Raw genomic sequence first — 26,403 nt, 5'->3', positions numbered from 1 at the left:
TTCACCTTTTTAGCGATTTAAGCCAAACGTTTACAAACGTTATGAAACAAATCCGAAAGTTTCATATTTTTAGCGATTGAAGCCAAATGTTTGCAAACATTAAGAAAAAATCCAAACGTTTCCCATATTTAGCAATTTAAGCTAAACTGTTACAAACGTTACGAAACAAAACCAAGCGTTTCACCTTTTTAGCAATTTAAACCAAACGCTTACAAACTTAACGAAACAAATCCAAGCGTTTCACCTTTTTAGCAATTTAAACCAAACGTTTACAAACTTAACGAAACAAATCCAAGTGTTTCACCTTTTTAGCAATTTAAGCCAAGCGTTTACAAACGTTACAAAATAAATCCAAGTGTTTCACCTTTTTAGCAATTTAAGCCAAATGTTTACAAACGGTATAAAACAAATTTAAACATTTCATGTTTTTAGCGATTTAAGCAAAACGTTTACAAACGCTACGAAACAAATCCAAATGTTTCACCTTTTTAGTAATTTAAGCCAAACATTTTCAAACGCTACAAAACAAATCCAAATGTTTCATGTCATGACCCAATTTCATGAATCTTGACCGGCGCTAGGGTATGGGTATGGTTGTACCAAAACCCGTAGCAAGCCTCGCGGAAATCAAATAAACATTTAAACCTGCAGAAAACTGCTCGGGGGCAACCGAGACTCCAACCTAAGTCTGGCAATTTATAATACAATTCTAATATAAATAACTTAGGTATCTGAAATATTTCACAGCATGCCTTAATTATAATAATAAAATATTCCAGTGTAAACATGCTAATAATAATTAATCGGTCTAATCGACTATCACAATTGCAATAAACAATGTAATATATAAACTAGTTCTACTACGGTCTAAGAGTTCGAAAACAGAAACTAGTTTAATAACATAAAAACCTCCGAGGAATCAAAAGAATCGGAGTGGACCAGCTTTCAAATCATAAACCTGGAAAATTTGGGAAAACAACAGGGTCAGATATACTGAGATGAGTTCGCAATACTATTTACATTTATTAAGTTTAAAACCCTTAAATCAAAACAGTTAATACTAATATAGTATAATTATGGAAAACAGTATTAAAATGATCCCAGCGTAAGTATGACATAGCATACCGATAAACCCAGAGTGGACGGGAACAAATCCTCGTCATAAGCATATACCAGCGTAAGCAAGACTTTAGTCTGCCGTCTCCCAGAGTACTCACCGGTGCACACAGTCTCGATACAAGCCTATCGAGTAGCTCGTTTCAATCCAGCTCCATAATCGCTTAAAACAATTCGAAAACATTTATGATACTAAAATAAATTGCGGTACTTAATAAAGCGGTAAATAGCACTACAAACTCACAGCTTGCTAATCCACGTGAAAAACCTGGCAAGCAACAAAACCTGAATCGACTCTGAAGCACGCACAGTCGACGAGTCTAAAAACAGAGTAAAACCATTATTAAAATTAACCCCTAACTCTAGAGAGTACTAGACACCACATAGGACTAGGACAATACCAAGCCAATCACAAATATAGCCAGAAGAGATTGAACAATTAATTACATAATGACCCAAGTCAAAATACGACAACATCGAGTAACACAATACTCAACTAAATAAGCCAAGTCTATTGGATTCCTGCTTTAAAATCCGATCCGGAAAATATTACTTAAATAATATTTAAATAATAACTTAAATCAATTCCTCAAATAGTGGGTTAGCCGAGTTACCAATAACTACCAAGCTACCTCACATGTCGGATGACCCAAGTCTAACCCGACCTAAAATATTTTATCAAAATATAAATCAGAGCTTATAATTCCCAAAAATAACCTTGATAAAATAAATATAATTATATCCAATTATAAACCATAGTTTATAATTATAGAATCAACTTTGATAAAATAATAAATCAATATTTAAAACGGAACCCAATAGCTTTAACTTCAAGTAACCCATGTTACAACCAATTACTTAACTTAAATAAGTTAAGAAGACATTTTAAAAGTTAAAACGTAACTTTAGCCAAAATGGCACAACAAGCCAAAGTCCTAAAAAAAACGATAATTACCTAAGTAATTATTAGATTTTAAAAGATTTAAAATAAATATCATTTCAAAATATAATAATCAACTTAAAATAAAACTAACATTATTTTTATATTTAAAATAATGTTATCAAATCTTAAATCAAAACGAAATCCGAAAGTTAAAAATCAAAATTAATTAACCTTAAATCAAGTGTGAATAGTTAGAAATTTATTTAAGGGATTTCATTGGTTAAAACAAAATAAATGAGTAATCAATCTAGCCTATTAGCCATCTCTTTAATCAAAAGAAATCAGTTCAATTCTTCCTGCCATGAACACCAAGATCATCCCGCTAAACACATAACAATTTAAACAAGATTTTCCAAAATTGAATAGTAACCAAAATCAAGAGTCAAATGAGCTAATCACTGAGTTTTAAACATACATTAACAAATTCCCATCCCCAAACCTAATATTCATAACAAGATTCATGAACATTAGAAATAAGAACAATTTGGCAGCAAAATTCCATGAAAAACGACAACCAACAATTTAACAGGTAAAGAACCGCAAACAAGGAGATCAACAAACAATAACCATATAGATATGAACTACACACAACAGTTTGATAGCTCATAGGACAACATGAGTAACCTGAGAATATAATCCACCATCGGCAGTAACAATAACAACCATCGCAGCCAACGAACGACGAATTAATAAAGGATCGAAACAACAAGAAACGCAAGAGATGAACGTACCAATTGAAGAAAACAATGCCCTAAGACTCCTTGAGATGATTTGGTTCAGAAATGTCGTGATCACAGCCACCCAATACACTAGAACAACAATGGATGCAAGTTACGAATTGAAATGATAACGAACGATGAACGATGAAAAGGGACAAAGGAAACTTACCGGATTGAAAGCGATAGAGGGGAATTAGGAATGAGTGAAATTAGAGTGTGTTAGGTATTGAGGACGGGTAGGATTTATAAGAAACAAAAAATAGGGTTTTGAATTAATGAATAAAAGAAAAAAGACGCAGAAATTCTAAATATAAGCTACTGCTGTTACTAGGTTTCAGAATAAAACAATATAAGATTACAAGAAATACATGGCCAAATATATAATAAAAGGGGGCCACTAAAGTGGAAAGTTATCATAAAAAAATAATGGGCCAGAAAAAAACGTGGATCAAAATGAATAAGTAATGCATGGTTTTTTTTTTTTTTCATAAAATATATTCATATATATTTTTCTTTTCTTTTAAGATTTAATAACACAAGCCAAATATGAATCGAATAACGACCGAATCAACGAACGATTTAAATAAAAATGTTTAATAGTAATAATAATAAATTACTTAAAACTTGACGGGATGCAAAAATTATAAATAAAATTTGTAAAAAATAATAATTTAAAAATACGGGATATTACATTCTCCCCGACTTATAGAAAAAATTCGTACTCGAATTTATCACAACTAAAATAATATAAAGTCAATTATAGCACGTATGAAATCACACGTGACTCAAAACGCGTCCTCAACGGAACGAAAAAAAAACAATTACGCATAACAATTTCTGATTCCAAGAAACACTTTACGACCATGTGACAACTCAACGGAAACAAAATAAGAACTGCCTAATTCAACTTCAGCAGAACTCAACCACAATCTCGGTAGATTAAACAAACTCTCATCAAAAGATAATTCTACCACAATGAAAACTGAGAAAAGTCAAAGCGAACAAAACATAATTTAATCAAAAACACGCTGAAAATATATAGGGTGTTATATTCTTCCCAACTTATTAAAATACGACTTCGAATTTAAAACTAATTTTAAAATTCGAATGATTATCACACGCATACAAAAAAAAATTGAGATTAACAATTTGGTACCTCAAATAACTTCTCAAACACCACGTGTAAACAAATTAAAATTTATTTTCCAACCAGGAATAACCAACACGCTATACGAGGAAAATTTTAAAATTTACAAGCTCAAGTCTCAAATACTACCAAAGCAATACTACAAGTGTAGAAACAATTCCCAAAATTCAAATCGTAATCTTACTAAGCCAAACTCCAATGTTACAACCCGAGACATACAAATACTCTCACTGGAATGAATCCTATGTATCTTAACGCCCACATTCTATATCACTTATAGTGGTTGAAACACCAACTACCTCAAATGAGAAGACTTAACAGTAAATGTCATCCCGATCAACTATTCTCTCACCAAAATAAATGCTGAAAATCACCACCATTAGAATTGTCTCGGTTAACTAACTAAGATCAGCTCGACAATACCATCTATCCTTCGAACCAAGACGTAAGAAAACACATAATTTCTAAAGAATATATAACTTAAACTTCTGACAACAATATTTTCCATCCTCGACATTTATTTTGAATCACTAAGACCCCGAATTCTATCGAAGATCATTAAGATCAAATCTTAATCAATCGGATTGTTGGTTATGCTCAAAACAAAATTTTTCTAGAAAAACGCTTTCCGTAAACACAAATATATAATAACGCAATCCATCTTCAATTTGAAATCACTAGCACCACAAATTTAAATTTCATTTTCAACCAAAAATAATTAGCCCGTTGAAAATTTTTCTAGTTTCGTAAACGCATCAACAAAATAAAACACTCTCAATTTAAAATCATAACTGAACCTTACTTTCAAATAAATCACAATTTTATTAATTCGTTCATTTAAAAAAATCTTAAAATCTGCCTTTAAATCAATACTGAAAAAAAATTAATCACTTTCCCAAAAAGATAAAAAATTGGCAAATAAGAATCCATTTGCTTACGAAAAAATTTCCATACTGGTAACAAAACATTTTTTTTAAATCGAATCTGTAAAAACAAAATTCCTATTAAGTTTTTGTAAAAACACACGCAGAGCATAACCAACGTTCTTAAGTCAAAAATCCTCAAATAACATACTGTAAGCTGACTCACGTCTTTAATCCGAACTTAATATTTCTCCGCACTTACCACAACTAAATCTCGAGTACAACCTTATAACCATAACTTTCCTTTATAAAATACGGATACTCCAAAAATATAAAACTATTCCATACAATGCAATTTCTCTTAAATCACCACCGTCATCACAGAATATTTGTTTAGACACCAACCAGATAATTTTTTTTAAAAATCGTTTAAAATTTATCAACTTTTTAAACACCATTTTCACAATGTAACTCGCGAGTTTATAACAAAATATTTTTCTTGAAAAAGCCTTACTGATAAAATTTATTTTACATAATTGTGCGTTAGGGTGATGACAGCTCTCATCCCCAAAGAGTTGCATTCAACCCTAATCATCTCATGTCGTGATGAATGTACTAAATGCATGTTTCAATTATTTATTTCTCTTTTAATTAGTGATCATACTCAATGCTCAATGCAATTTCCTATACGTGGCATTTCAAATGCATGTTCATGACATCTCTGGGCACAATTACGTGATAAAAACATTTCAAATTTTTTGTTTTTAACAAGTTAACATTTGAAATCAAATTTTCTTTGAAACATTTTCTAAACATTATACTCTGTGAGACGTGCACTCGTACATCTTGACATATTTGTCCATCTCCATTATTCTACTCCACCGATTTTGAATCGTCATTAACGAATTAGCTAGCTCAAATCAACAATGAAACTAAAATTTACCTAAGACGAGTTCCACCTCAAATTAAATTGAAATTTTTCCAAAGACTTCAAAGCAACACGATCTCTTTCACATCTCCACCATCAGTTTCTGTATTTCACCGATCTACCTAATGAAATATACTCGTGTATTACTACACTTATCAACCTCGAACACAGTTTCCACATTTTATTTACAGAATGCCAACTGCCGAAAATCTCGATACTCTAATTTATCACAACGAGCCCGACCTAAAAACGCATAATGCTCGAAATTCTACGCACGAGGCAAACGCTCACGAGTAGAATTATTCCTCCGGTGCTGAGTAAGATAACTCAAATCACCTTCCTCTGACAAGGATAGATTCGTAACTCAAATCTACAAAGAGCTCTCAAGAATCGCTCCTCAATTTCCTAGATGTCAAAATTAATCACTTCAATTTTCAGAGTTCAAATGTTAAATCCGACTAAACCAAATAGGACATCTAAACTAATCGCAGGGTCTAAACAAAGGTTCGAATCGCACATCGACACCAACGCAAAAGTTAAGCTAAAAAAACTTGCGAGCAACAACCCTCACGTGATACTCCACACAATGAGGCCAACAAGGACAAAAACTAATAAGGCATAACTTACTCAAACACGAGAGATAAGAATAATAACTCAGTAATATAGGTCAAAAATTGATCACACATCCGAAAGCACTTAAGCATCTTGCAGTAAAACAGTTACTCATTAGGGTAGACAACCAATATAAACCTTAATGGATTGAGCATAAATCATCTTATGTGATCCACGAATTCCTACCAACATGGCAGTAACTTAAATAGCCCAACAATGATTAAAATCATTAAATCATGAAATAACATTTTTAAAACGTCAATTCAGAATAAAACGAATTGTCCTACTGATCAAAAATACGCATTTAAAACCAATCTCGAAAGATAAATATTTTCAAATAGATTTCAAGTTGATATCAAGCCCCACAGTTTTAAAAAATCATTTTTCGGAAAACTTCTTTTATAAAACAATAAATATAATTGTTCCCGAACGCCTCAATTTAAATTCATCGAGTTAGCCGAGTAATTACCACTTCCAAACCCAACTCCAAATTTGGATGACCCAAGTCAAACCCGCAATTACCAATAGTAAAACGTATTCAACACATTTCCAAATCCGGAAAAACGCATTTCAAAAAAAATCTCAATATTTTCAAAATAAAAAGTTCGACGTCACCCAATAACAACATCAGACTCATCACCCAAGTGAGAAAAGAACATTTCTTTAACCGCCCTTTTTAGAAACACAAGCTTTAGTCAAAACTAGCAAATCGAGCACAAGACCGACAACACTAAAATGTTGACAAACCAAAATATGGTAAAATTATAAAAGTAATATTAAATTGTCAAAAAAGTATCGCCTAAAAAATAATTTTATTAAAACAATCATTTTGAAAACACCAAATTAGACGTAACATTTTAATTTTTTTTTTAAAAATACGAGAAATTCATATTATTTCAAAAGAACAACCCTTTTGCAATCCTCAGTCAAAATTAAAATTTTGAAATATAAGAATTTCATTTTACTGGCAAGATACTGAAAATAATATTTTAGGATGTCATCTCCAGACTACCCATTTGACTTTTTGCGCCAAAACATCAGTTAGGCAAAAGTAATTTTCTTAAGGTAATTTAAAACTAATACGTGGTCATCAACATAATCCACAAAACGTGATAAAGATTTTCGTAAAAAAAATCATTTAAACTAAAAATAATGCCAAAGTCTAACAAAATATTATTTTTTTGAAATCAAAACTCACGGCCAAAGCCAGAAGTACTCACAAAATAGTTCAACGTCAACTATTTTATTAAGGGAACAAAAACCAAAATACTATCACCTAGTAAAATGCATCAACAATAAAAAAAATTAGCACCAAATCAAGACAAAAAAAAATGACTGACTCGACACATTCCTATCGGTGTAGGCAGAAAGTTTAAAATTAAAAGATGACGTTTCAAAAGACAAGACATGAATCCTAATTCCGCAGTAGTACCTATGACTCAATAACAAACTTAACAGAGTAAACACATAGCATGCAAATGGCCTTGGTTTGAAACCAAAGCTCTGATACCAAGTTTGTCACGACGTAATTTCATGAATCGTGACTGGCGCTAGGGTATGGGTATGGTTGTAGCAAAACCCGTAGCAAGCCTTGCGGAAATCAAATAAACATTTAAACCTGCAGAAAACTGCTCGGGGGCAACCGAGACTCCAACCTAAGTCTAGCAATTTATAATACAGTTCTAATATAAATAACTTAGGTATCTGAAATATTCCACAGCATACCTTAATTATAATAATAAAATATTCCAATGTAAACATGCTAATAATAATTAATCGGTCTAATCGACTATCTCAATTGCAATAACCAATGAAATATATAAACTAGTTCTACTACGGTCTAAGAGTTCGAAAACAGAAACTAGTTTAATAACATAAAAACCTCCGAGGAATCAAAATAATCGGAGTGGACCAGCTTTTAAATCATAAACCTGGAAAATTTGGGAAAACAACGGGGTCAAATATACTGAGATGAGTTAGCAATACTATTTACATTTATTAAGTTTAAAACCCTTAAATCAAAACAGTTTATACTAATATAGTATGATTATGGAAAACAATATTGAAATTATCCCAGCGTAAGTATGACATAGCATACCGATAAACCCAGAGTGGACGGGAACAAATCCCCGTCATAAACATATACCAGGGTAAGCAAGACTTTAGTCTGCCGTTTCCCAGAGTACTCACCGGTGCACACAGTCTCGATACAAGCCTATCGAGTAGCTCGTTAAACATTTAAACATTTCATGTTTTTAGCGATTTCAGCAAAACGTTTACAAACGCTACGAAACAAATCCAAATGTTTCACCTTTTTAGTAATTTAAGCCAAACATTTTCAAAAGCTACAAAATAAATCCAAATGTTTCACCTTTTTAGCGATTTAAGCCAAACGTTGACAAACTTTACGAAACAAATCCAAACGTTTCAACTTTTTAGCGATTTAAGCCAAACGTTTACAAACGTTACGAAACAAATCAAACGTTTCACCTTTTTAGCGAGTTAAGCCAAATGTTTACAAACGTTACGAAAAAAAATTCAAATGTTTCACCTTTTTAGCGATTTAAGCCAAACTTTTACAAACGGTACGAAACAAATCCAAGAGTTTCACCTTTTTAGCGATTTAAACCAAACGTTTACAAACGTTACGAAACAAATCCACACGTTTCACCTTTTTAGCGATTTAAGCCAAACGTTTACAAACATTACGAAAGAAAACCCAACTTTTAAAACATTACGAATCAAATCCAAACGTTTCACATTTTTAGCGACTTAAGCCAAACGTTTACAAACGTTACCAAACAAAACAAAGTGTTTCACCTTTTTAGCAAATTAAGCCAAATGTATACAAACATTACCAAAAGAATCCAATCGTTTTACCTTTTTAGCAATTTAAGCCAAACGTTTGCAAACGTTATGTAAGAAATCCAAGCGTTTCACCTTTTTTGCAATTTAAGCCAGATGTTTACAATTTCAGCTTTTTAGCGATTTAAGCCAAATGTTTACAAACGTTATGAAACAAATCCAAATGTTACCCCATTTTAGCGATTTAAGCCAAACGTTTAAAACGTTACGGAACAAATCCAAACGTTTCAACTTTTTTAACGATTTAAGCCAAACGTTTACAAACGTTAGGAAACAAATCCAAAAGTTTCATATTTTTAACGATTGAAGCCAAACGTTTGCAAACGTTACGAAAAAAATCCAAGCGTTCCCCATATTTAGCAATTTAAGCCAAACATTTACAAACGTTACGAAACAAAACCAAGTGTTTCACCTTTTTAGCAATTTAAACCAAACGTTACGAAACAATTCCAAACGTTTCCCCTTTTTAGCGATATAAGCCAAATGTTTACAAACGTTACGAAACAAATCAAACATTTCACCTTTTTAGCGATTTAAACCAAATGTTTACAAACGTTACGAAAAAAAATGCAAAAGTTTCAACTTTTTAGCGATTTAAGCCAAACTTTAAACGGTACGAAACAAATCCAAACGTTTCACCTTTTTAGCGATTTAAACCAAACATTTACAAACGTTACGAAACAAATCCACACGTTTCACCTTTTTAGCAATTTAAGCCAAACGTTTACAAACGTTACGAAAGAAAACCCAACTTTTAAAACGATACGAATCAAATCCAAATGTTTCACATTTTTAGAAATTTAATCTAAACGTTTACAAACTTTACCAAACAAAACAAAGTGTTTCACCTTTTTAGCAATTTAAGCCAAACGTTTACAAACATTACAAAAAATATCCAAGAGTTTCACATTTTTAGCAATTTAAGCCACACGTTAACAAACGTTATGTAAGAAATCCAAGAGTTTCACCTTTTTTGCAATTTAAGCAAGATGTTTACAAACATTACGAAACAAAACCAAATGTTTCACCTTTTTAGCGATTTAAGCCAAAGGTTTACAAACGTTACGAAACAAATCCAAATGTTTACCCATTTTAGCGATTTAAGCCAAACGTTTAAAACGTTACGGAACGAATCCAAACGTTTCACCTTTTTAGCGATTTAAGCCAAATGTTTACAAACGTTATGAAACAAATCCAAAAGTTTCATATTTTTAGCGGTTGAAGCTAAACGTTTGCAAACGTTACGAAACAAATCCAAACGTTTTCCATATTTAGCAATTTAAGCCAAACGTTTACAAATGTTACAAAACAAAACCAAGCGTTTCACCTTTTTAGCAATTTAAACCAAACGCTTACAAACTTAACGAAACAAATCCAAGCGTTTCACCTTTTTAGCAATTTAAATCGAACGTTTACAAACTTAACGAAACAAATCCAAGCGTTTCACCTTTTTAGCAATATAAGCCAAACATTTACAAATGTTACGAAATTAATCCAAGCGTTTCACCTTTTTAGCAATTTAAGCCGCACATTTATAAACGGTACAAAATAAATCGAAACATTTCATGTTTTTAGCGATTTAAGCAAAACGTTTACAAACGCTACGAAACAAATCCAAATGTTTCACCTTTTTGTAATTTAAGCCAAACGTTTTCAAACGCTACAAAACAAATCGAAACGTTTCATCTTTTTAGCGATTTATGCCAAACGTTGACAAACGTTGACAAACGTTACGAAACAAATCCAAACGCTTCCCCTTTTTAGCGATTTAAGCCAAACGTTTACAAAGGTTACGAAACAAATCAAATGTTTCACCTTTTTAGTGATTTAAGCCAAAAGTTTACAAACGTTACGAAAAAAATGCAAACGTTTCCTCTTTTTAGAGATTTAAGCCAAACGTTTACAAACGGTACGAAACAAATCCAAACGTTTCATCTTTTTAGCGATTTAAGCCAAACGTTTACAAACTTTAGGAAACAAATCCACATGTTTCACCTTTTTAGCGATTTAAGCCAAATGTTTACAAATGTTATGGAACAAATACAAACGTTTCACTTTTTTAGCGATTTAAGCCACACGTTTACAAACGTTACGAAACAAAACCAAACGTTTCACCTTTTTAGCAATTTAAGCCAAACGTTTACAAATGTTACGAAACAAATCCAAACATTTCCCTATTTTAGCGATTTAAGCCAACCGTTTAAAACGTTACGAATAAAATCCAAATGTCTCACCTTTTTTTAGCAATTTAAGCCAAATGTTTATAAACGTAACGAAACAAATCCAAACGTTTCACATTTTTAGCGATTTAAGCCAAATGTTTACAAAAGTTTCGAAACAAAACCAAGCGTTTCACCTTCTTAGCAATTTAAGCCAAACGTTTACAAACGTTACGAAACAAATCCAAACATTTCACCTTTTTAGTTATTTAAGACAAATGTTTACAAATTTTTAGTGATTGAAGCCAAACGTTTACAAACGTTACCAAATAAATCTAAACGTTTCACCTTGTTAGCAATTTAAGCCACACGTTTACCAACTTTACGAAATAAATCCAAACGTTTCACCTTTTTAGTGATTTAAGCAAAACGTTTACAAACGTTACGAAAAAATCCACGCGTTTCACCTATTTAGCAATTTAAGCCAAACGTTTACAAACGTTGTGAATCAAATCCAAACGTTTCCCCTACAAACGTTGTGAATCAAATCCAAATGTTTCCCCTTTTTAGCGATTTAAGCCAAACGTTTACATACGTTACGAAACTAAACCAAATGTTTAACCTTTTCAGCGATTTAAGCCAAATCTTTAAAACGTTACGAAATAAATCCAAACGTTTACAAACAATACGGAACAAAAACAAACGTTTCGCCATTAATAGCTATATAAGCCAAACATTTACGGACGTTACGAAATAAATCCAAATGTTTCACCTTTTTAGTGATTTAAGTCAAACGTTTACAAACGTTACGAAACAAATCTAAACATTTTTTCCAGCTTAGCGATTTAAGCCAAACATTTATAAACGTTACGAAACAAAACAAAACGTTTACAAACGTTACGAAAGAAATCCAAACGTTTACAAACGTTACGAAATAAATCCAAACATTTCCCCATTTTAGTGATTTAAGCCAAATGTTACGAAACAAATCTTAACGTATCACCTTTTTAGCTATTTAATCCAAATGTTTACAAACGTTACGAAACAAATCCAAACGTTTACAAATATTACGCAACAAAAACAAACTTTTCACATTTTTAGCAATTTAAGTTAAACGTTTACAAACGTTTCGAAGCAAATTCAAACGTTCCACCTTTTTAGCGATTGAAGCCAAACATTTACAAACGTTTGCCCATTTCAGCGATTTAAGCCAAACGTTTATAAACTTTATGAAACAAAACCAAACGTTTAGAAACTTTACGAAAAAAAAATCCAAATGTTTACAAACGTTACGAAACAAATCCAAATGTTTACAAACGTTACGAAACAAATCCAAATGTTTCCTTATTTTAGCGATTTAAGCCAAACGTTTACAAATTTTATGAAACAAATCCAAACGTTTCACCTTTTTAGCGATATAAGCCATACGTTTACAAAAATTACAAAACAAATCCAAACGTTTAACATTTTTAGCGATTTAAGCCAACGTTTACCAACATTACGAAACAAATCCAAGCGTTTCCCCTTTATAGCCATTTAAGCCAAACGCTTATAAACGTTACGAAACAAAACCAAATGTTTCACAATTTTAGCGATTTAAGCCAAAAGTTTACAAACGTTACGAAACAAATCCAAACGTTTCACCTTTTAAGCGATTGAAGCCATACGTTTACAAATACTACGAAACAAATCCAAACGTTTCACCTTTTTAGCAATTTAAGCCAAACGTTACGAAACAAATCCAAACGTTTCACCTACTTAGCAATTTAAGTCAAGCGTTTACAAACACTACAAAACAAATCCAAATGTTTATAACGTTACGAAAAAAATCTAAACGTTTCACCTTTTTAGTGATTTAAGCCAAACGTTTACAAACATTACGAAACAAATCCAAAGGTTTCCCCTTTTTAGCAATTTAAGCCAAACATATACAAACGCTACGAAACAAATCCAAAGTTTCACCTTTTTAGCAATTTAAGCCATACGTTTATAAAGGTTAGAAACAAAACCAAACGTTTCACCTTTTTAGCGATTTAAGTCAAACGTTTACAAACGTTACGGAACAAAAACAAACTTTTCACCTTTTTAGCGATTTAAGCCAAATGTTTAATACGTTACGAAACAAATCCAAGTGTTTCACCTTTTTAGCAATTTAAGCCAAACTTTTAGAAACATTACTAAACATATCCAAACCTTTCCACTTTTTAGTGATTTAAGCCATACGTTTCTAAACGTTACGAAAAAACATCCAAACTTTTTCCCATTTTAGCGATTTAAGCCTAACGTTTACAAACGCTACGAAACAAATCCAAGCATTTCACCTTTTTAGCAATTTAAGCCAAACTTTTACAAACGATATGAAACAAAACCAAACGTTACGAAACAAATCCAAACGTTATACATTTTTGGATATTTAAGCCAAATGTTTACAAACGTTACGAAACAACGCCGTTTACAAACGTTACGAAACAAATCCAAGCGTTTCACCGTATTAGCAATTGAAACCAAACATTTACAAACATTACGAAACGAATCCAAACGTTTCCCCATTTTAGCGATTTAAGCCAAACGTTTATAACGTTACGAAATGAATCCAAATGTTTCCCCTTTTTAGCAATTTTAGCCAAACGTTTACAAACGTTACGAAACAAATCCAAACGTTTCACCTTTTTAGTAATTTAAGCCAAACATTTACAAACGTTACGAAACAAATCCGAGCGTTTTACCTTTTTAGGAATTTAAGTCAAACGTTTACAAAAATTACGAAACAAATCATAACGTTTCACGTGTTTAGCGATTGAACCAAACGTTACAAAATAAAGCGAAACGTTTACAAACGTTACGAAACAAATCCAAGAGTTTACAAACGTTACAAAACAAATCCAAGCGTTGCACCTTTTTAGCAATTTAAGCCAAACGTTTACAAACGTTACGAAACAAATCCAAACGTTTCACCTTTTTAGTGATTTAAGCCAAACGTTTACAAATATTACGAAATAAATCCAAATGTTTCCCCATTTTAGTTATTTAAGCGAAACGTTTACAAACGTTACGAAACAAATCTAAACGTTTCACCTTTTTAGCGATATAAGCCAAACGTTTACCAACGTTATGTAACAAAACCAAATGTTTCACATTTTTAGCAATTTAAGCCATACGTTTACAAAAGTTACGTAACAAATAAAAGTGTTTCACCTTTTTAGCAATTTAAGCCAAATGTTTACAAAAGTTAAGAAACAAATCCAAGTGTTTAACCTTTTTAGCAATTGAAGCCAAACGTTTACAAACGTTACGAAACAAATCCAAACGTTTCTGCATTTAAGTGATTTAAGCCAAATGTTTACAAACGTTACGAAACAAAATCAAACGTTTAACCTTTTTAGCGATTTAAGCAAAAAATTTAAAACGTTACAAAATAAATACAAACGTTTACAAACATTACGTAACAAAATCAAATGTTTCACATTTTTAGCAATTTAAGCCAAACGTTTATAAACGTTACCAAAAAAATCCAAACATTTCACCTTTTTAGCGATTGAACGCAAAGGTTTACAAACATTACGAAAGAAATCCAAACGTTGCCCCATTTTAGCGATTTAAGCCAAACATTTATAAACGTTACGAAACAAAACCAAATGTATATAAATGTTACAAAACAAATCCAAACGTTTACAAACGTTACGAAACAAATCCAAATGTTTCTCCATTTTAGCGATTTAAGCAAAACGTTTACAAACGTTACGAAATAAATCAAAACGTTTCCCTTTTTTAACGATTTAAGCGAAACATTTACAAACGTTACGAAACAAATCCAAATGTTTACAAACATAATGGAACAAGATCAAACTTTTCACATTTTTAGCAATTAGGGCCAAAGGTTTACAAACGTTACAAAACAAATCCAATTGTTTCACCTTTTTAGCGATTCAAGCCAAACGTTTACAAACGTTAAGAAACAAATCCAAACGTTTCCCCATTTTATCGATTTAAGCCCAACGTTTATAAACGTTACGATACAAAACCAAACGTTTACAAACGTTACTAAACAAATCCAAATGTATACAGACGTTACGAAACAAATCCAAACGTTTCCCTATTTTAGCAGTTTAAGCAAAACGTTTACAAACGTTACGAAATAAATCTAAACGTTTCACCTTTTTAATGTTTTAAGCCAAACATTTACAAACGTTACGAAACAAATCCAAATATTTCCCCATTTTAGCGATTTAAGTGAAACGTTATAAAACAAATCCAAATATTTCACCTTTTTTGCGATTGAAGCCAAACATTTACAAACATTACGAAACAAATTCAAAAGTTTCACTTTTTTAGCTATTTAAGCCAAACGCTTACAAACGTTACGAAACAAATCCAAGCGTTTCACCTTTTTAGCAATATAAGGCAAATGTTTACAAACGTTACGAAACAAATCCTAACCTTTCACCTTTTTAGCTATTTAGGTCAAACGTTTACAAACGTTACGAAACAATTCCAAATGTTTCCCCATTTTAGCGATTTACGCCAAACGTTTAAAGCGTTAGGAAACAAATCCAAACGTTTCACCTTATTAGAGATTTAAGCCAAACGTTTACAAACATTACGAAACAAATCCAAACGTGTCACCTTTTTAGCGATTGAAGCCAAACATTTACAAATACTACAAAAAAAAATCCAAACGTTTCACCTTTTTAGCAATTTAAGCCAAACGTTTACAAACGTTACGAAACAAATTTAAATATTTCACCTTATTAGCAATTTAAGCCAAAAATTTACAAACGCTACGAAACAAAACCAAACGTTGAAAACGTGAAACAAATCCAAACGTGTTACATTTTTAGCGATTTAAGCCAAACGTTTACAAACATTACGAAACAAAACCAATCAATTACAAACGTTACGAAACAAATCCAAACATTTCCAAGTTTTAGCAATTTAAGCCAAACATTTACAAATGTTACGAAGCAAATGCAAACATTTCTCCTTTTTAGCGATATAAGCCGAATGTTTACAAATGTTACGAAACAATACCAAACGTTTCACCATTTTAGCTATTCAAGCCAAACGTTAACAAACATTACCATACAAAAACAAATGCTTCACCTTTTTAGCGATTTAAGCCAAACGTTTACAAACTTTACGAAACAAATCCAAACGTTTTATCTTTTTAGCCATTTAAGCCAAATGTTTACAAATGCTACGAAACAAATCCAAGCGTTTCAACTTTTTCTCAATGTAAACAAAACGTTTACAAACGTTACGAAACAAAACCAAATGTTTCACATTTTTAGCGATTTAAACCAAATGTTTAAAAACGTTACAAAACAAATCCTAACGTTTCACCTTTTTAGCAATTTTAGCCAAACGTTTACAAATGTTACGAAACAAATCACAACGTTTCAACTTTTTAGCAATTTAAATACAAACGTTTCACCTTTTTAGCTATATAAGACAAACGTTTACAAACACTACGTAACAAATCCAAACGTTTCACCTTTTTAGCTATTTAAGCCAAAAGTTTCACCCTTTAGCGATTTATGCCAAACGTTTACAAATGGTACGAAACAAATGCAAATGTTTCACCTTTTTAGAGATTGAAGCAAAACGTTTACAAATATTACGAAACCAATCCAGACGTTACAAAACAAATCCAAACGTTTCACCCTATTAGCGATTTAAGACAAACGTTTACAAACGTTACGAAACAAATCCAAGCGTTTCACCTTTTTTGCTATTTAAATCAAAACGTTTCGCCTTTTTAGCGATTTAAGACAAACGTTTACAAACTTTACGAAACAAATCCAAACGTTTCACCGTTTTAGCGATTTAGGCCAAACGTTTCACCGTTATAGTGATTTAAGCCAAACCTTTACAAACATTACGAAACAAATCCAATCGTTTTACCTTTTTAGCGATTTAGGCCAAACGTTTACAATCGCTACAAAACAAATCCAAACGTTTCCCCTTTTTAGCGATATAAGCTAAACACTTATAAACGTTACGAAAGAAATTTGGTTGTTTCACCTTTTTTGCGATTGAAGCCTAACGTTTACAAACATTACGAAACAAAACCAAACATTTAAAACGTTACGAAACAAATCCAAGTGTTTCACCTTTTTAGCAATTTAAGCCAAACATTTTTTAGCGTTGCGAAACAAATCCAAACGTTTCACCTTTTTAGCGATTTAAGCTAAACGTTTACAAACGTTACGAAACAAAACCAAACATTTACAAACGTTACGAAACACAGCCAAGCGATTCACCTTTTTAGCAATTTAAGCGAAACGTTTACAAAAGTTACGAAACAAATCCAAGCGTTTCACCTTTTTAGCAATTTAAGCAAAACGTTTACAAACTTTACGAAACAAATCTAAACGCTTCACCTTTTTAGCGATTTAAGCATAACGTTTACAAACGTTACGAAACAAAACCAAACGTTTCACCTTTTTAGCGATTTAAGCCAAACATTTAAAAACGTTACGAAATAAATCCAAACATTTCCCCATTTTAGCGATTTAAGCCAAACTTTTAAAACATTACGAAACAGATCCAAACGTTTCACCTTTTTAGCGATTTAAGCCAAACGTTTACAAACGTTACGAAAAAAAATCAAAAAGTTTCATATTTTTAGTGATTGAAGCCAAACGTTTGCAAACGTTACGAAACTGTTTACACCGGCCCAAAAACATTATGTTTTAGAGCATCATATGGGCTTACCAAGGGAATTTAGCCCAACAAAAGCCTTTTCAGATTAGTTTTTCTTCATTACGAATTTGCAACTCATTAGGAGTATTTCTCTTTAAGAGTTTTAGTTCTAGTTAAATTAGAAATCTTGATTATGTAGAACTACAAATAGCTCAGAGCTTCATTATTTTTGCATCAACAAATCAATCAATCAAAAACCAAGCCTAGCGTTTTTTATCCCGCAATCTCCGAATTGTTTTAATTTAGGAGTAGTTTTTAGTATTAATCTCGCCTGAGTTTATAACTCCTAGATTATTTCTATTTAAATTACGTGGTTAAGTGTTTTTAACCAAAGAAGCCCTGTGAATATCTACATAGGTTTGTTAAAGTATCAAACCTCAAACCGATCCCAATTACAAATTCAAAGATTCGAGTCTGGATAATTTCCAGGCAAACATCTTTTGGCAACTCCACTGGGGACTTAGTTTATGGTTAGCATAAAAACGGACTTTAAGGACGATTCCAGAAACACTCGGTCTATACGTCGACAACAACTGAAGGGAGGTGACGAAGTAGAAGAATCTGACTCGGACAAATCTGAAATCACGGCCAAGGACAAACAACAGGTGAACCAATCGAACAAGGTGCCGAATACTTCGGGCACTGATGGGAACCTCCCGACGGAAAAGAATGATGATGCAACCGATGATGGGATTGATTACTCGCGCCAGCTTTCCCCATCTCGCCCATCTTTGTCACAGGCCGATTTTTCAGCCATGAGGGGAGAGATTGCCTAAGAGAACAAGCAGATGTTTGACGGTGCGATGCACCAGATGTCTAAAGTGATGAGGAACATCATGGCTGATCAAGCATCGGTCCAACGGCAGATCCAGGGTAATTTTTATGGCCTCAACAAGGCAATGGAAACTTGGGACGACTCTTTTCATGACAGTCCACTACCGATCAGGGTTACAGACGGGCAGAACAAAACCAGACACCGAATCGTTTCGGAAATCCAAGTAGTTCGGTCGAAACAATGAAGCAACCCGGTAAGTTGGGGTATACCTATGGATCGGTCAAGCTTTTGACGAGGCATGAGGCCGAATCGGCTGGAAGAGCCGATCACCCGGGGACAAGTACTTCAGCTCCCTAAGGCGAATCCAGAACACGGGGGGCCGCGATTGGAGCCAACACCCAAGAACTAAACATGGGCCAACGTTCGGCTATGGACGGGGGTGAGCCAAATATTTACAATCAGGGGAAACTCATGGACATGCTAGAGAAACTTGGGGTCAATTTAAAACCAATGTCTCGCCCTTCGTACATGAAGCCTTATCTAGACTGGATCGATAAGCTGTACCCTTTCCCAAGGGGATACAAGGTACCTGAGTTCAGGTTGTTCTCGGGCGAAGAACGAGGTCAATCGACGGTCGAACATGTCGCCTAATTCTCAGCTCAATGTGGCGAAGCTGCGGCTCACGATTTCTGGAAACTCCGGCAATTCGCTAGTTCTCTAACAAAGATGGAATTCACGTGGTACTCAAGGTTGTCACCGAACTCGGTGGACACCTGGAAAGATTTGGAAATCCTCTTCCACGAGGAATTTTACAGAGCACCACCTAACGTCACCCTCGCCGATTTGGCTCGCATTTCGCAGTTGCCAAGCGAATCGGCGGAAAAATACATCGGCCACTTCAGGTTCCTTAGAACAAGATGTTTCACTAAGATGTCTGAGGTCGATTGTGTCCCAATGGTGGTAAGAGGGATGAGTTACGCCATGAGGGAGCACTTTGATGGTCACCTGTTCCGAGACTTATTCAAACTAACCAACAGGGTGACAAGTTATGAAAGACTTCACCAAGAGAAGGAGCAGAGGCGAGGGGCTTCCAAAGTTACCTACTACAAGGACCAATTGGACGTAGCCGTGGTCTCGGACAGTGAAGATAGCAGCTCAGAGGATGAAGTCAACATGGCCGAATTCTTAGGCACTAAGCCTCTGGAATGTTCGGCGTTGAGAAAGCCAGGTTTCATCAAGAAAAAAACCGCAGTGGTACAGAAGGAGTACTCCTTCGATTTAACCAAAGCCGACGAGATCTTCGATGCCTTATTTAAAGATGGACAGATCGCCCTCAGTGAGGGTCACGTGATCCCAGCACAAGAGGAACTGGTCAGAAAGGATTACTGCAAATATCATAATTCTTGGAGGCACAGCACGAACAACTGTGTGAACTTCAGGAATGTGATCCAGAAGGCGATCAACGAAGGGAAACTCTTATTCCCAACGAAGAAAGAGATCGATGCAAAGTACATTTCAATTAATACTGTTCGGCCTCACTTCGATAACTTTCTGGAGCAAGGACAGATCCAGAGTAATTGGAATACGAAAAAACCTAAGCTCAGGGTGGAGACGGATGGCTCTAAATGGAGAACAGACAAGGGGCGATCTCACCAACCGGAAAGGAAGCGTCATAGCCCGCCCACCGCAGAGGTAACTTGCCCATCATGCAATACTTGTTTCGACGCCAGGAAGGCTGAAAAAGTGAGGGAGCATCCCAAGACATTCAAGCCCAAATTGCCCACCGAATAGTGGCAGAAACATCAGCCACAGCGGGAGTCTACGACAACCGTGTTCAAGAGGATTTTTCGGCCAACGGAGGAGACCCCTCGTATGAAGAAAACCCAAAAAAGGCGAATGCAAAGGTTGAGACAGGAATCGCGAGCGAATCATAGCGCGGTCAGCTCACCCATACAAAGTCGATTGACGCCCAAACCGGTGAAGTCAAACAAATCTATGGCCGAGAGATTGGGTAGTAGGGTGCAGATCAACACGCATGTTGAGCCATACGCACACAGGATGACGAAAATGCGGAAAATATGGGTTCCAAAGAAAGATGTCGATCAAAATGGGATAACGAGTGATACCCACGAGACGAAAGCCCATGAAGCTGATATACAGGGCGAACGCCGTTCTTACAAGGACATCCTTGTCTCCCACCAAGGCGGTCAGCTGAAGGGGAAGTTGCCTAAAGACTAGGAAGTGATCATATCGAATGAAAAGGGAATGCTCAAGACATGGGTCCCAGTTGTCAGGGACGAATTCGGGGTAAAGGTGGTTACACTTCCTGAGTCCGACAGAAGTAATCATGGATAGAAGGCGACGTTGGAAGGCGATGTGATCGTCCCAGAGGATGACAGTGCCGATAGCACGACAGTTATATCCCTTAGTAAACCTCCAACGAGGATGACTCGTCCCATTCTGCCACTGTATATCAAGGCCGATCTAAACGGGGTAACGGTCAACATGGTTCTTATTGATAACGGAGCAGGGGTGAATATACTCCCAGCAAAGATGCTCAAGAAGCTCGGTATAAACTGGGATCAATTGGACCCGACTGACGTCTACATGACCAACTTCGCTGAAGGCAAAACACCGGCCGGGGGGTATATCACTCTCAGAATAAAGGTCGGCGAGTAGAGACCGAAGAGGGTTTCTTCGTGGTCAACGCCCGGAGAAACTACAACATATTCCTCGGCCGGGATTTGATACATTCCAACATGTGCATACCATCCACCATGCATCAAATGTTATTCATATGGTGGGAGGATGGTGAAGCTGAAGTTGTTCAGGGCGATCCCAATTCCTTTGGCGAAGCCAATAACGTGCTAGAGGTACGTTTATATGACAAAGAGGTACAGAACATACAGTCCTATAATTCCAAAGGTGAGACGAGCGTACCCCGATTGTTGGTCAATTCTGATCGGCCAGTATCAATTACCCTCGTGGGCAATCACCGATCTACTATCAAAAACCCTTTAAAATGATAGTACCCACAAGGAATTGAAGGAAAAGATCAGGCAGCTGGTCTCTTTGTACGAAGTTGCATCGGCCGAATGCATTTATGAGGACCAAGATCAAGACCCAACAGGATAAACTGAAAATTGGGGACATATTGCTGGCTACAGGTAAACTGGAAGACAACCTCGCCCAGGTTCAAGATGAACTGTTAGAGATAAATTTGGGCTCGGACACATCGCTCAAACCTATATATATCAATGTGGGGTTAAGTACGGAATTCAAGGAACAGCTGATTGCTTTCCTCATCGAGTACCGTGATTGATTTGCCTGGTCGTACGACGAAATGTCGGGCCTTGATCCAGACATTGCAGAACATAAGCTCCCTCTGAAGAGCCGATTTCGGCCATTTTCACAACCACCCAGGTGAATGTCAAAAGAGGTAGATACCCTTAACAAGGACGAAATCAAGCGATTAGAAGATGTCAAGTTTATTCGAGAGGCCTAGTATACCGAATGGTTATCTAATATCGTGCCCGTGATGAAGAAGAATGGAAAATAAAGGGTCTGTGTAGATTTTCGGAACCTCAACCTGGCCACGCCTAAAGACGAATACCCAGTGCCAGTGGCCAATATGTTAATAGATAGAGCGGCAGGGCACACTATGCTTAGTTTCCTTGATGCACATTCGGGGTACAACCAAGTTCCGATAAGGAAGGAAGACGTGTCCAAAAAACCTTTCCGATGCCCTGGGCCGATTGGAGCTTATGAGTGGGTTGTTATGCCTTTCGACTTGAAGAATGCGGGTGCTACCTATCAAAGGGTGTTGAATAAGATGTTCAATGGTTTTGATTGCCTTGAGGTATACATCGACGATGTGGTAGTAAAATCGAACACTAAGGAAGTTCATTTGGCTGATCTAAGAAAAGGTTTTGACCGCATACGATCCAATGGATTAAAAATGAATCCTCTTAAAGGTGCATTCGGAGTATCGGCGGGGAACTTCTTGGGTTTCTTGGTTCACCAGCGGGGAGTCGAGATAGATCAAAACAAGGCGAAGGCGATCATCAATGCTGAACTACCTTAAACAAAGAAGCAGCTTCAGAGACTCATCGATCAAATAAATTTCCTGAGGCGATTCATAGTAAACACAGCATAACGACTTTGCAGTTGGAGTGTTCTACTACGAGGAAAAGAGACCGATCAGTGGGTATGGACGAACGAGCAGCAGAAAGTATTCAATGATTTAAAGGAGTACTTGGCCAAACCTCCAGTCATGACCCCTCCAAAGCCGAACAAGTCGTTGTTGCTTTATTTATCGGCTGCACATGAATCTCTGGGATGTATGCTCGCCCAAGAGGATGACGGGGTCGAAAGAGCGGCTTACTATCTAAGTCGCGGGCTGACTGATACGGAGATTCGCTATACCGACATAGAAAAGATGTGCCTTTGTCTGTACTTCACATGCTGCAAGCTACGGTATTATATGTTGCCAGTAGTAGTATACGTACTATCCTAAACCGATATCATTAAATATATTTTGTCGAAACCATACTTAAGAAATCGGATTGGGAAGTGGGCGACCGCTATGTCTGTGTTTACGTTGGTATACGTTCCTCATAGAACAGTAAAAGGACAAGTTCTAGCCGATTTCTTAGCCGATCATCCTGGTATCACCCATAGGGAAGAGACAATTTCATAGCCGTATGGGAGATGTGGTTCAATGCGTCCACGACTAGCCAGGGGGCAGGTGTCGGAGTGCACATCATTTCACCCTTGGGGGCATCATACCAATTGTCATTCCAACTCCACTTTGAATGCACCAACAACCAGGCAAAATACGAGGCCCTGATATTCGGCCTGGAGATTTTGGCCGAGCTAGGGGCAAAGGCGATCAGCGTAAGAGGGGATTCTTTGTTGGTCATCAAGCAAGTAATTGGGGAATTCAAGTGCGAGTCCGAGCTTCTGGAGAGGTATTGCAATAAGGCAAAGCACCTGATTGAAGACTTTCAAGATAGAAGGTTAGAATACACCGAGAGGGCTGACAATGGTATCGCCAATGATTTGGCTCAACACGGTAGTGGGTAGAACGTAAACCTCCAATTCGATGCAATCGAAAGAGAAACACCGAACCTACATACTGGGGGCATTACCACTTTGAATGCACCAACAACCAGGCAAAATACGAGGCCCTGATATTCGGCCGGGAGATTTTGGCCGAGCTAGGGGCAAAGGCGATCAGCATAAGAGGGGATTCTTTGTTGGTCATCAAGCAAGTAATTGGGGAATTCAAGTGCGAGTCCGAGCTTCTGGTGAGGTATTGCAATAAGGCAAAGCACCTGATTGAAGACATTCAAGATACAAGGTTAGAATACACCGAGAGGGCTGACAATGGTATCGCCAATTGTTTGGCTCAACACGGTAGTGGGTAGAACGTAAACCTCCAATTCGATACAATGGAAGAGAAACACCGAACCTACATACTGGGGGCATTACCATCAATATCAATGAAAGTTTTTCAGCCTATCAATTGGATGTTACCCAAGATTGGAGGACCGAAATTTTGAAGTGGTTTGAAACACCAGATCAGGCGAATAGGAGGCTTAGGACCGTGGCCTTAAACTACGTTGACCTGGCAGGCGAACTGTACAAAAAAGGTTTTGAAGGTCTGCTCTTCAGGTGCATCGGCCAAAAGGAAGCGATGTCGGCAATGGCCGAAGTACATGAAGGAATAGCAGACGCTAACATGGCGGGCCCCAGAATGAGATGGTTGATCCATAAATATGGATTTTACTGGCTGAAAATGGAACAAGACTGCATCAGGTATGCGAAGGGATGCGAAGCCTGTCAGAAATATGGACCGATACAGCATGTCCCTGCCGAGGAACTCCATTCCATCATCAAGCTATGGCCGTTTAGAGGATGGGCAAGTGATCTCATAGGGAAAATATATCCTGGTTCGTTAGATGGCCATACATTTGTTATAATTGCCACATGCTATTTTACTAAATGGGTCAAAGAAAAGCCCCTGAAATCGCCCACGCAAGAAGCCGTGATCAAGTTCTCTAATGAGTACATCGTTCATCGGCATGGTTTTCCCGAATGAATAACCACCGATCAGGGGACGATGTTCACAGGAGGCGATATAGTTTAGTGGGCTTCTCAAATGAAGATCAAATTGCTGCACTCAACACAATAATATGCACAAGCCAACGGACAAGCCGAGGCAACGAACAAGGCTATCAAGCTCATCGTTCAGAAGATGATTGAAGAAAACCCAAGACAATGGCACGTATTGTTGTCAGAAGCAGTAAGGGCGAATAGAACTAGCCAGAAATCGGCCACAGGGAGCTCACCTTTCCGGATGGTGTATTGGTATGATGCGATGTTGCCAATCGAGCTTACTGTAATGTCTACTCGCCGTTTGTATCAGAATAAATTATCCAAGGATGATTAATTTGATAAAATGGTGATAGAATCCCTAGATCTCGACCTGGAAAGATTGGTAGCATTAGACCACCTTGAAGCTCAAAAAAGAAGGGTTGAACGAGCATACAACAAGCCGGTGAAACCAAAATCATTTGCTGTAGGCGATCTAGTATGGAAGGCGATCTTGCCTATTGGCCATAAAGATAGGCGATTTGGTAAATGGAGTACGATCTGGGAGGGTCCTTTTATCATAACTACCAAGTTAACAGGCGGTGCTTACGTCCTGGCGAATATCAATGGGAAAGAACATGACAGGGCGTTTAACGGTCAACTTTTAAAGAAATATGTTCCTAGTTGCTGGGAGAACGTAGACCGGCGTTTGTTTGGAGCTGACGAAGAATAATTCACCTAATTGATGTTTATCAAACATATCTACAGATAAATGGTTTCATTTAAAGGCTGATGCAAGGAATACATATTGTGATTTCGGCCTTGTATTGTTACAGTTGAGTTTTTTCAACGGGTGCTCCATTTTTCTCAACTTTATTAATGTAATAATTCATAATATTCAAAATCAAATTTATTAATCGTGCTGTGTGAGACCGATAAAGGCAATGGAAAATAAACAAGCACAAATATATGAATCATAAAAATTTCGGCCCCTTGGCCGATTAAAAATATAAATTGTGATAATGATAACAGAGCATTAAAATATTTGGCCACTAGGCCAATCAGAAGGCAATAATGTTCAAACATTTAAAACAAAAATTGTTCCAAACTTAGAGCTATTACAACAAAGTTAAAAATGGCGAAAGAAACTGCCCAGATCGCTACAGACTTGGTTTTATTCTGTTTTCGCCACTTCGCTTTTCGGCTTGATCTTGTTTAGCTCCACTTTCAGCTGGCTCCGAGTTTATTTGACCTCCAGACCTTCCATCATCTCCTGGTCTAGCAAAATTTCCAGATCCCCGATGCTTTTTTGCTCCTCAATTAGCTCGTTTTGCATGGCAACAATCTTGTCCTCTAACTACTTTGAATGACTTCGGCGATCTTGGAGGTTGGTAATTGCCGACTTCATAGTTGCCTTAAGGGTATCTAATTTATGTTTCGCCTCCAGTTCTTGATGGTTCAGCCTGTCATGCTCGGCT

At 36.0% G+C, this 26,403-nt stretch overlaps 1 protein-coding gene across 1 annotated transcript; it reads left to right on the top strand.

Annotated features, from left to right (window-relative positions):
* Positions 1-23,539: 23,539 nt before the first annotated feature.
* Positions 23,540-25,283, top strand: LOC126667845 (uncharacterized). Its single transcript, XM_050360943.1, has 4 exons — positions 23,540-23,903; positions 24,004-24,143; positions 24,252-24,918; positions 25,036-25,283. Exons 1-4 carry the CDS (start codon positions 23,540-23,542, stop codon positions 25,281-25,283), a joined length of 1,419 nt encoding a protein of 472 aa, XP_050216900.1.
* Positions 25,284-26,403: the final 1,120 nt, after the last annotated feature.

Source organism: Mercurialis annua, linkage group LG1-X, assembly GCF_937616625.2.
Source record: "Mercurialis annua linkage group LG1-X, ddMerAnnu1.2, whole genome shotgun sequence".
Lineage (NCBI taxonomy): Eukaryota > Viridiplantae > Streptophyta > Magnoliopsida > Malpighiales > Euphorbiaceae > Mercurialis > Mercurialis annua.
Note: the sequence above shows the minus strand (reverse complement) of the source record. Positions and strands in the feature narration are given on the sequence as shown.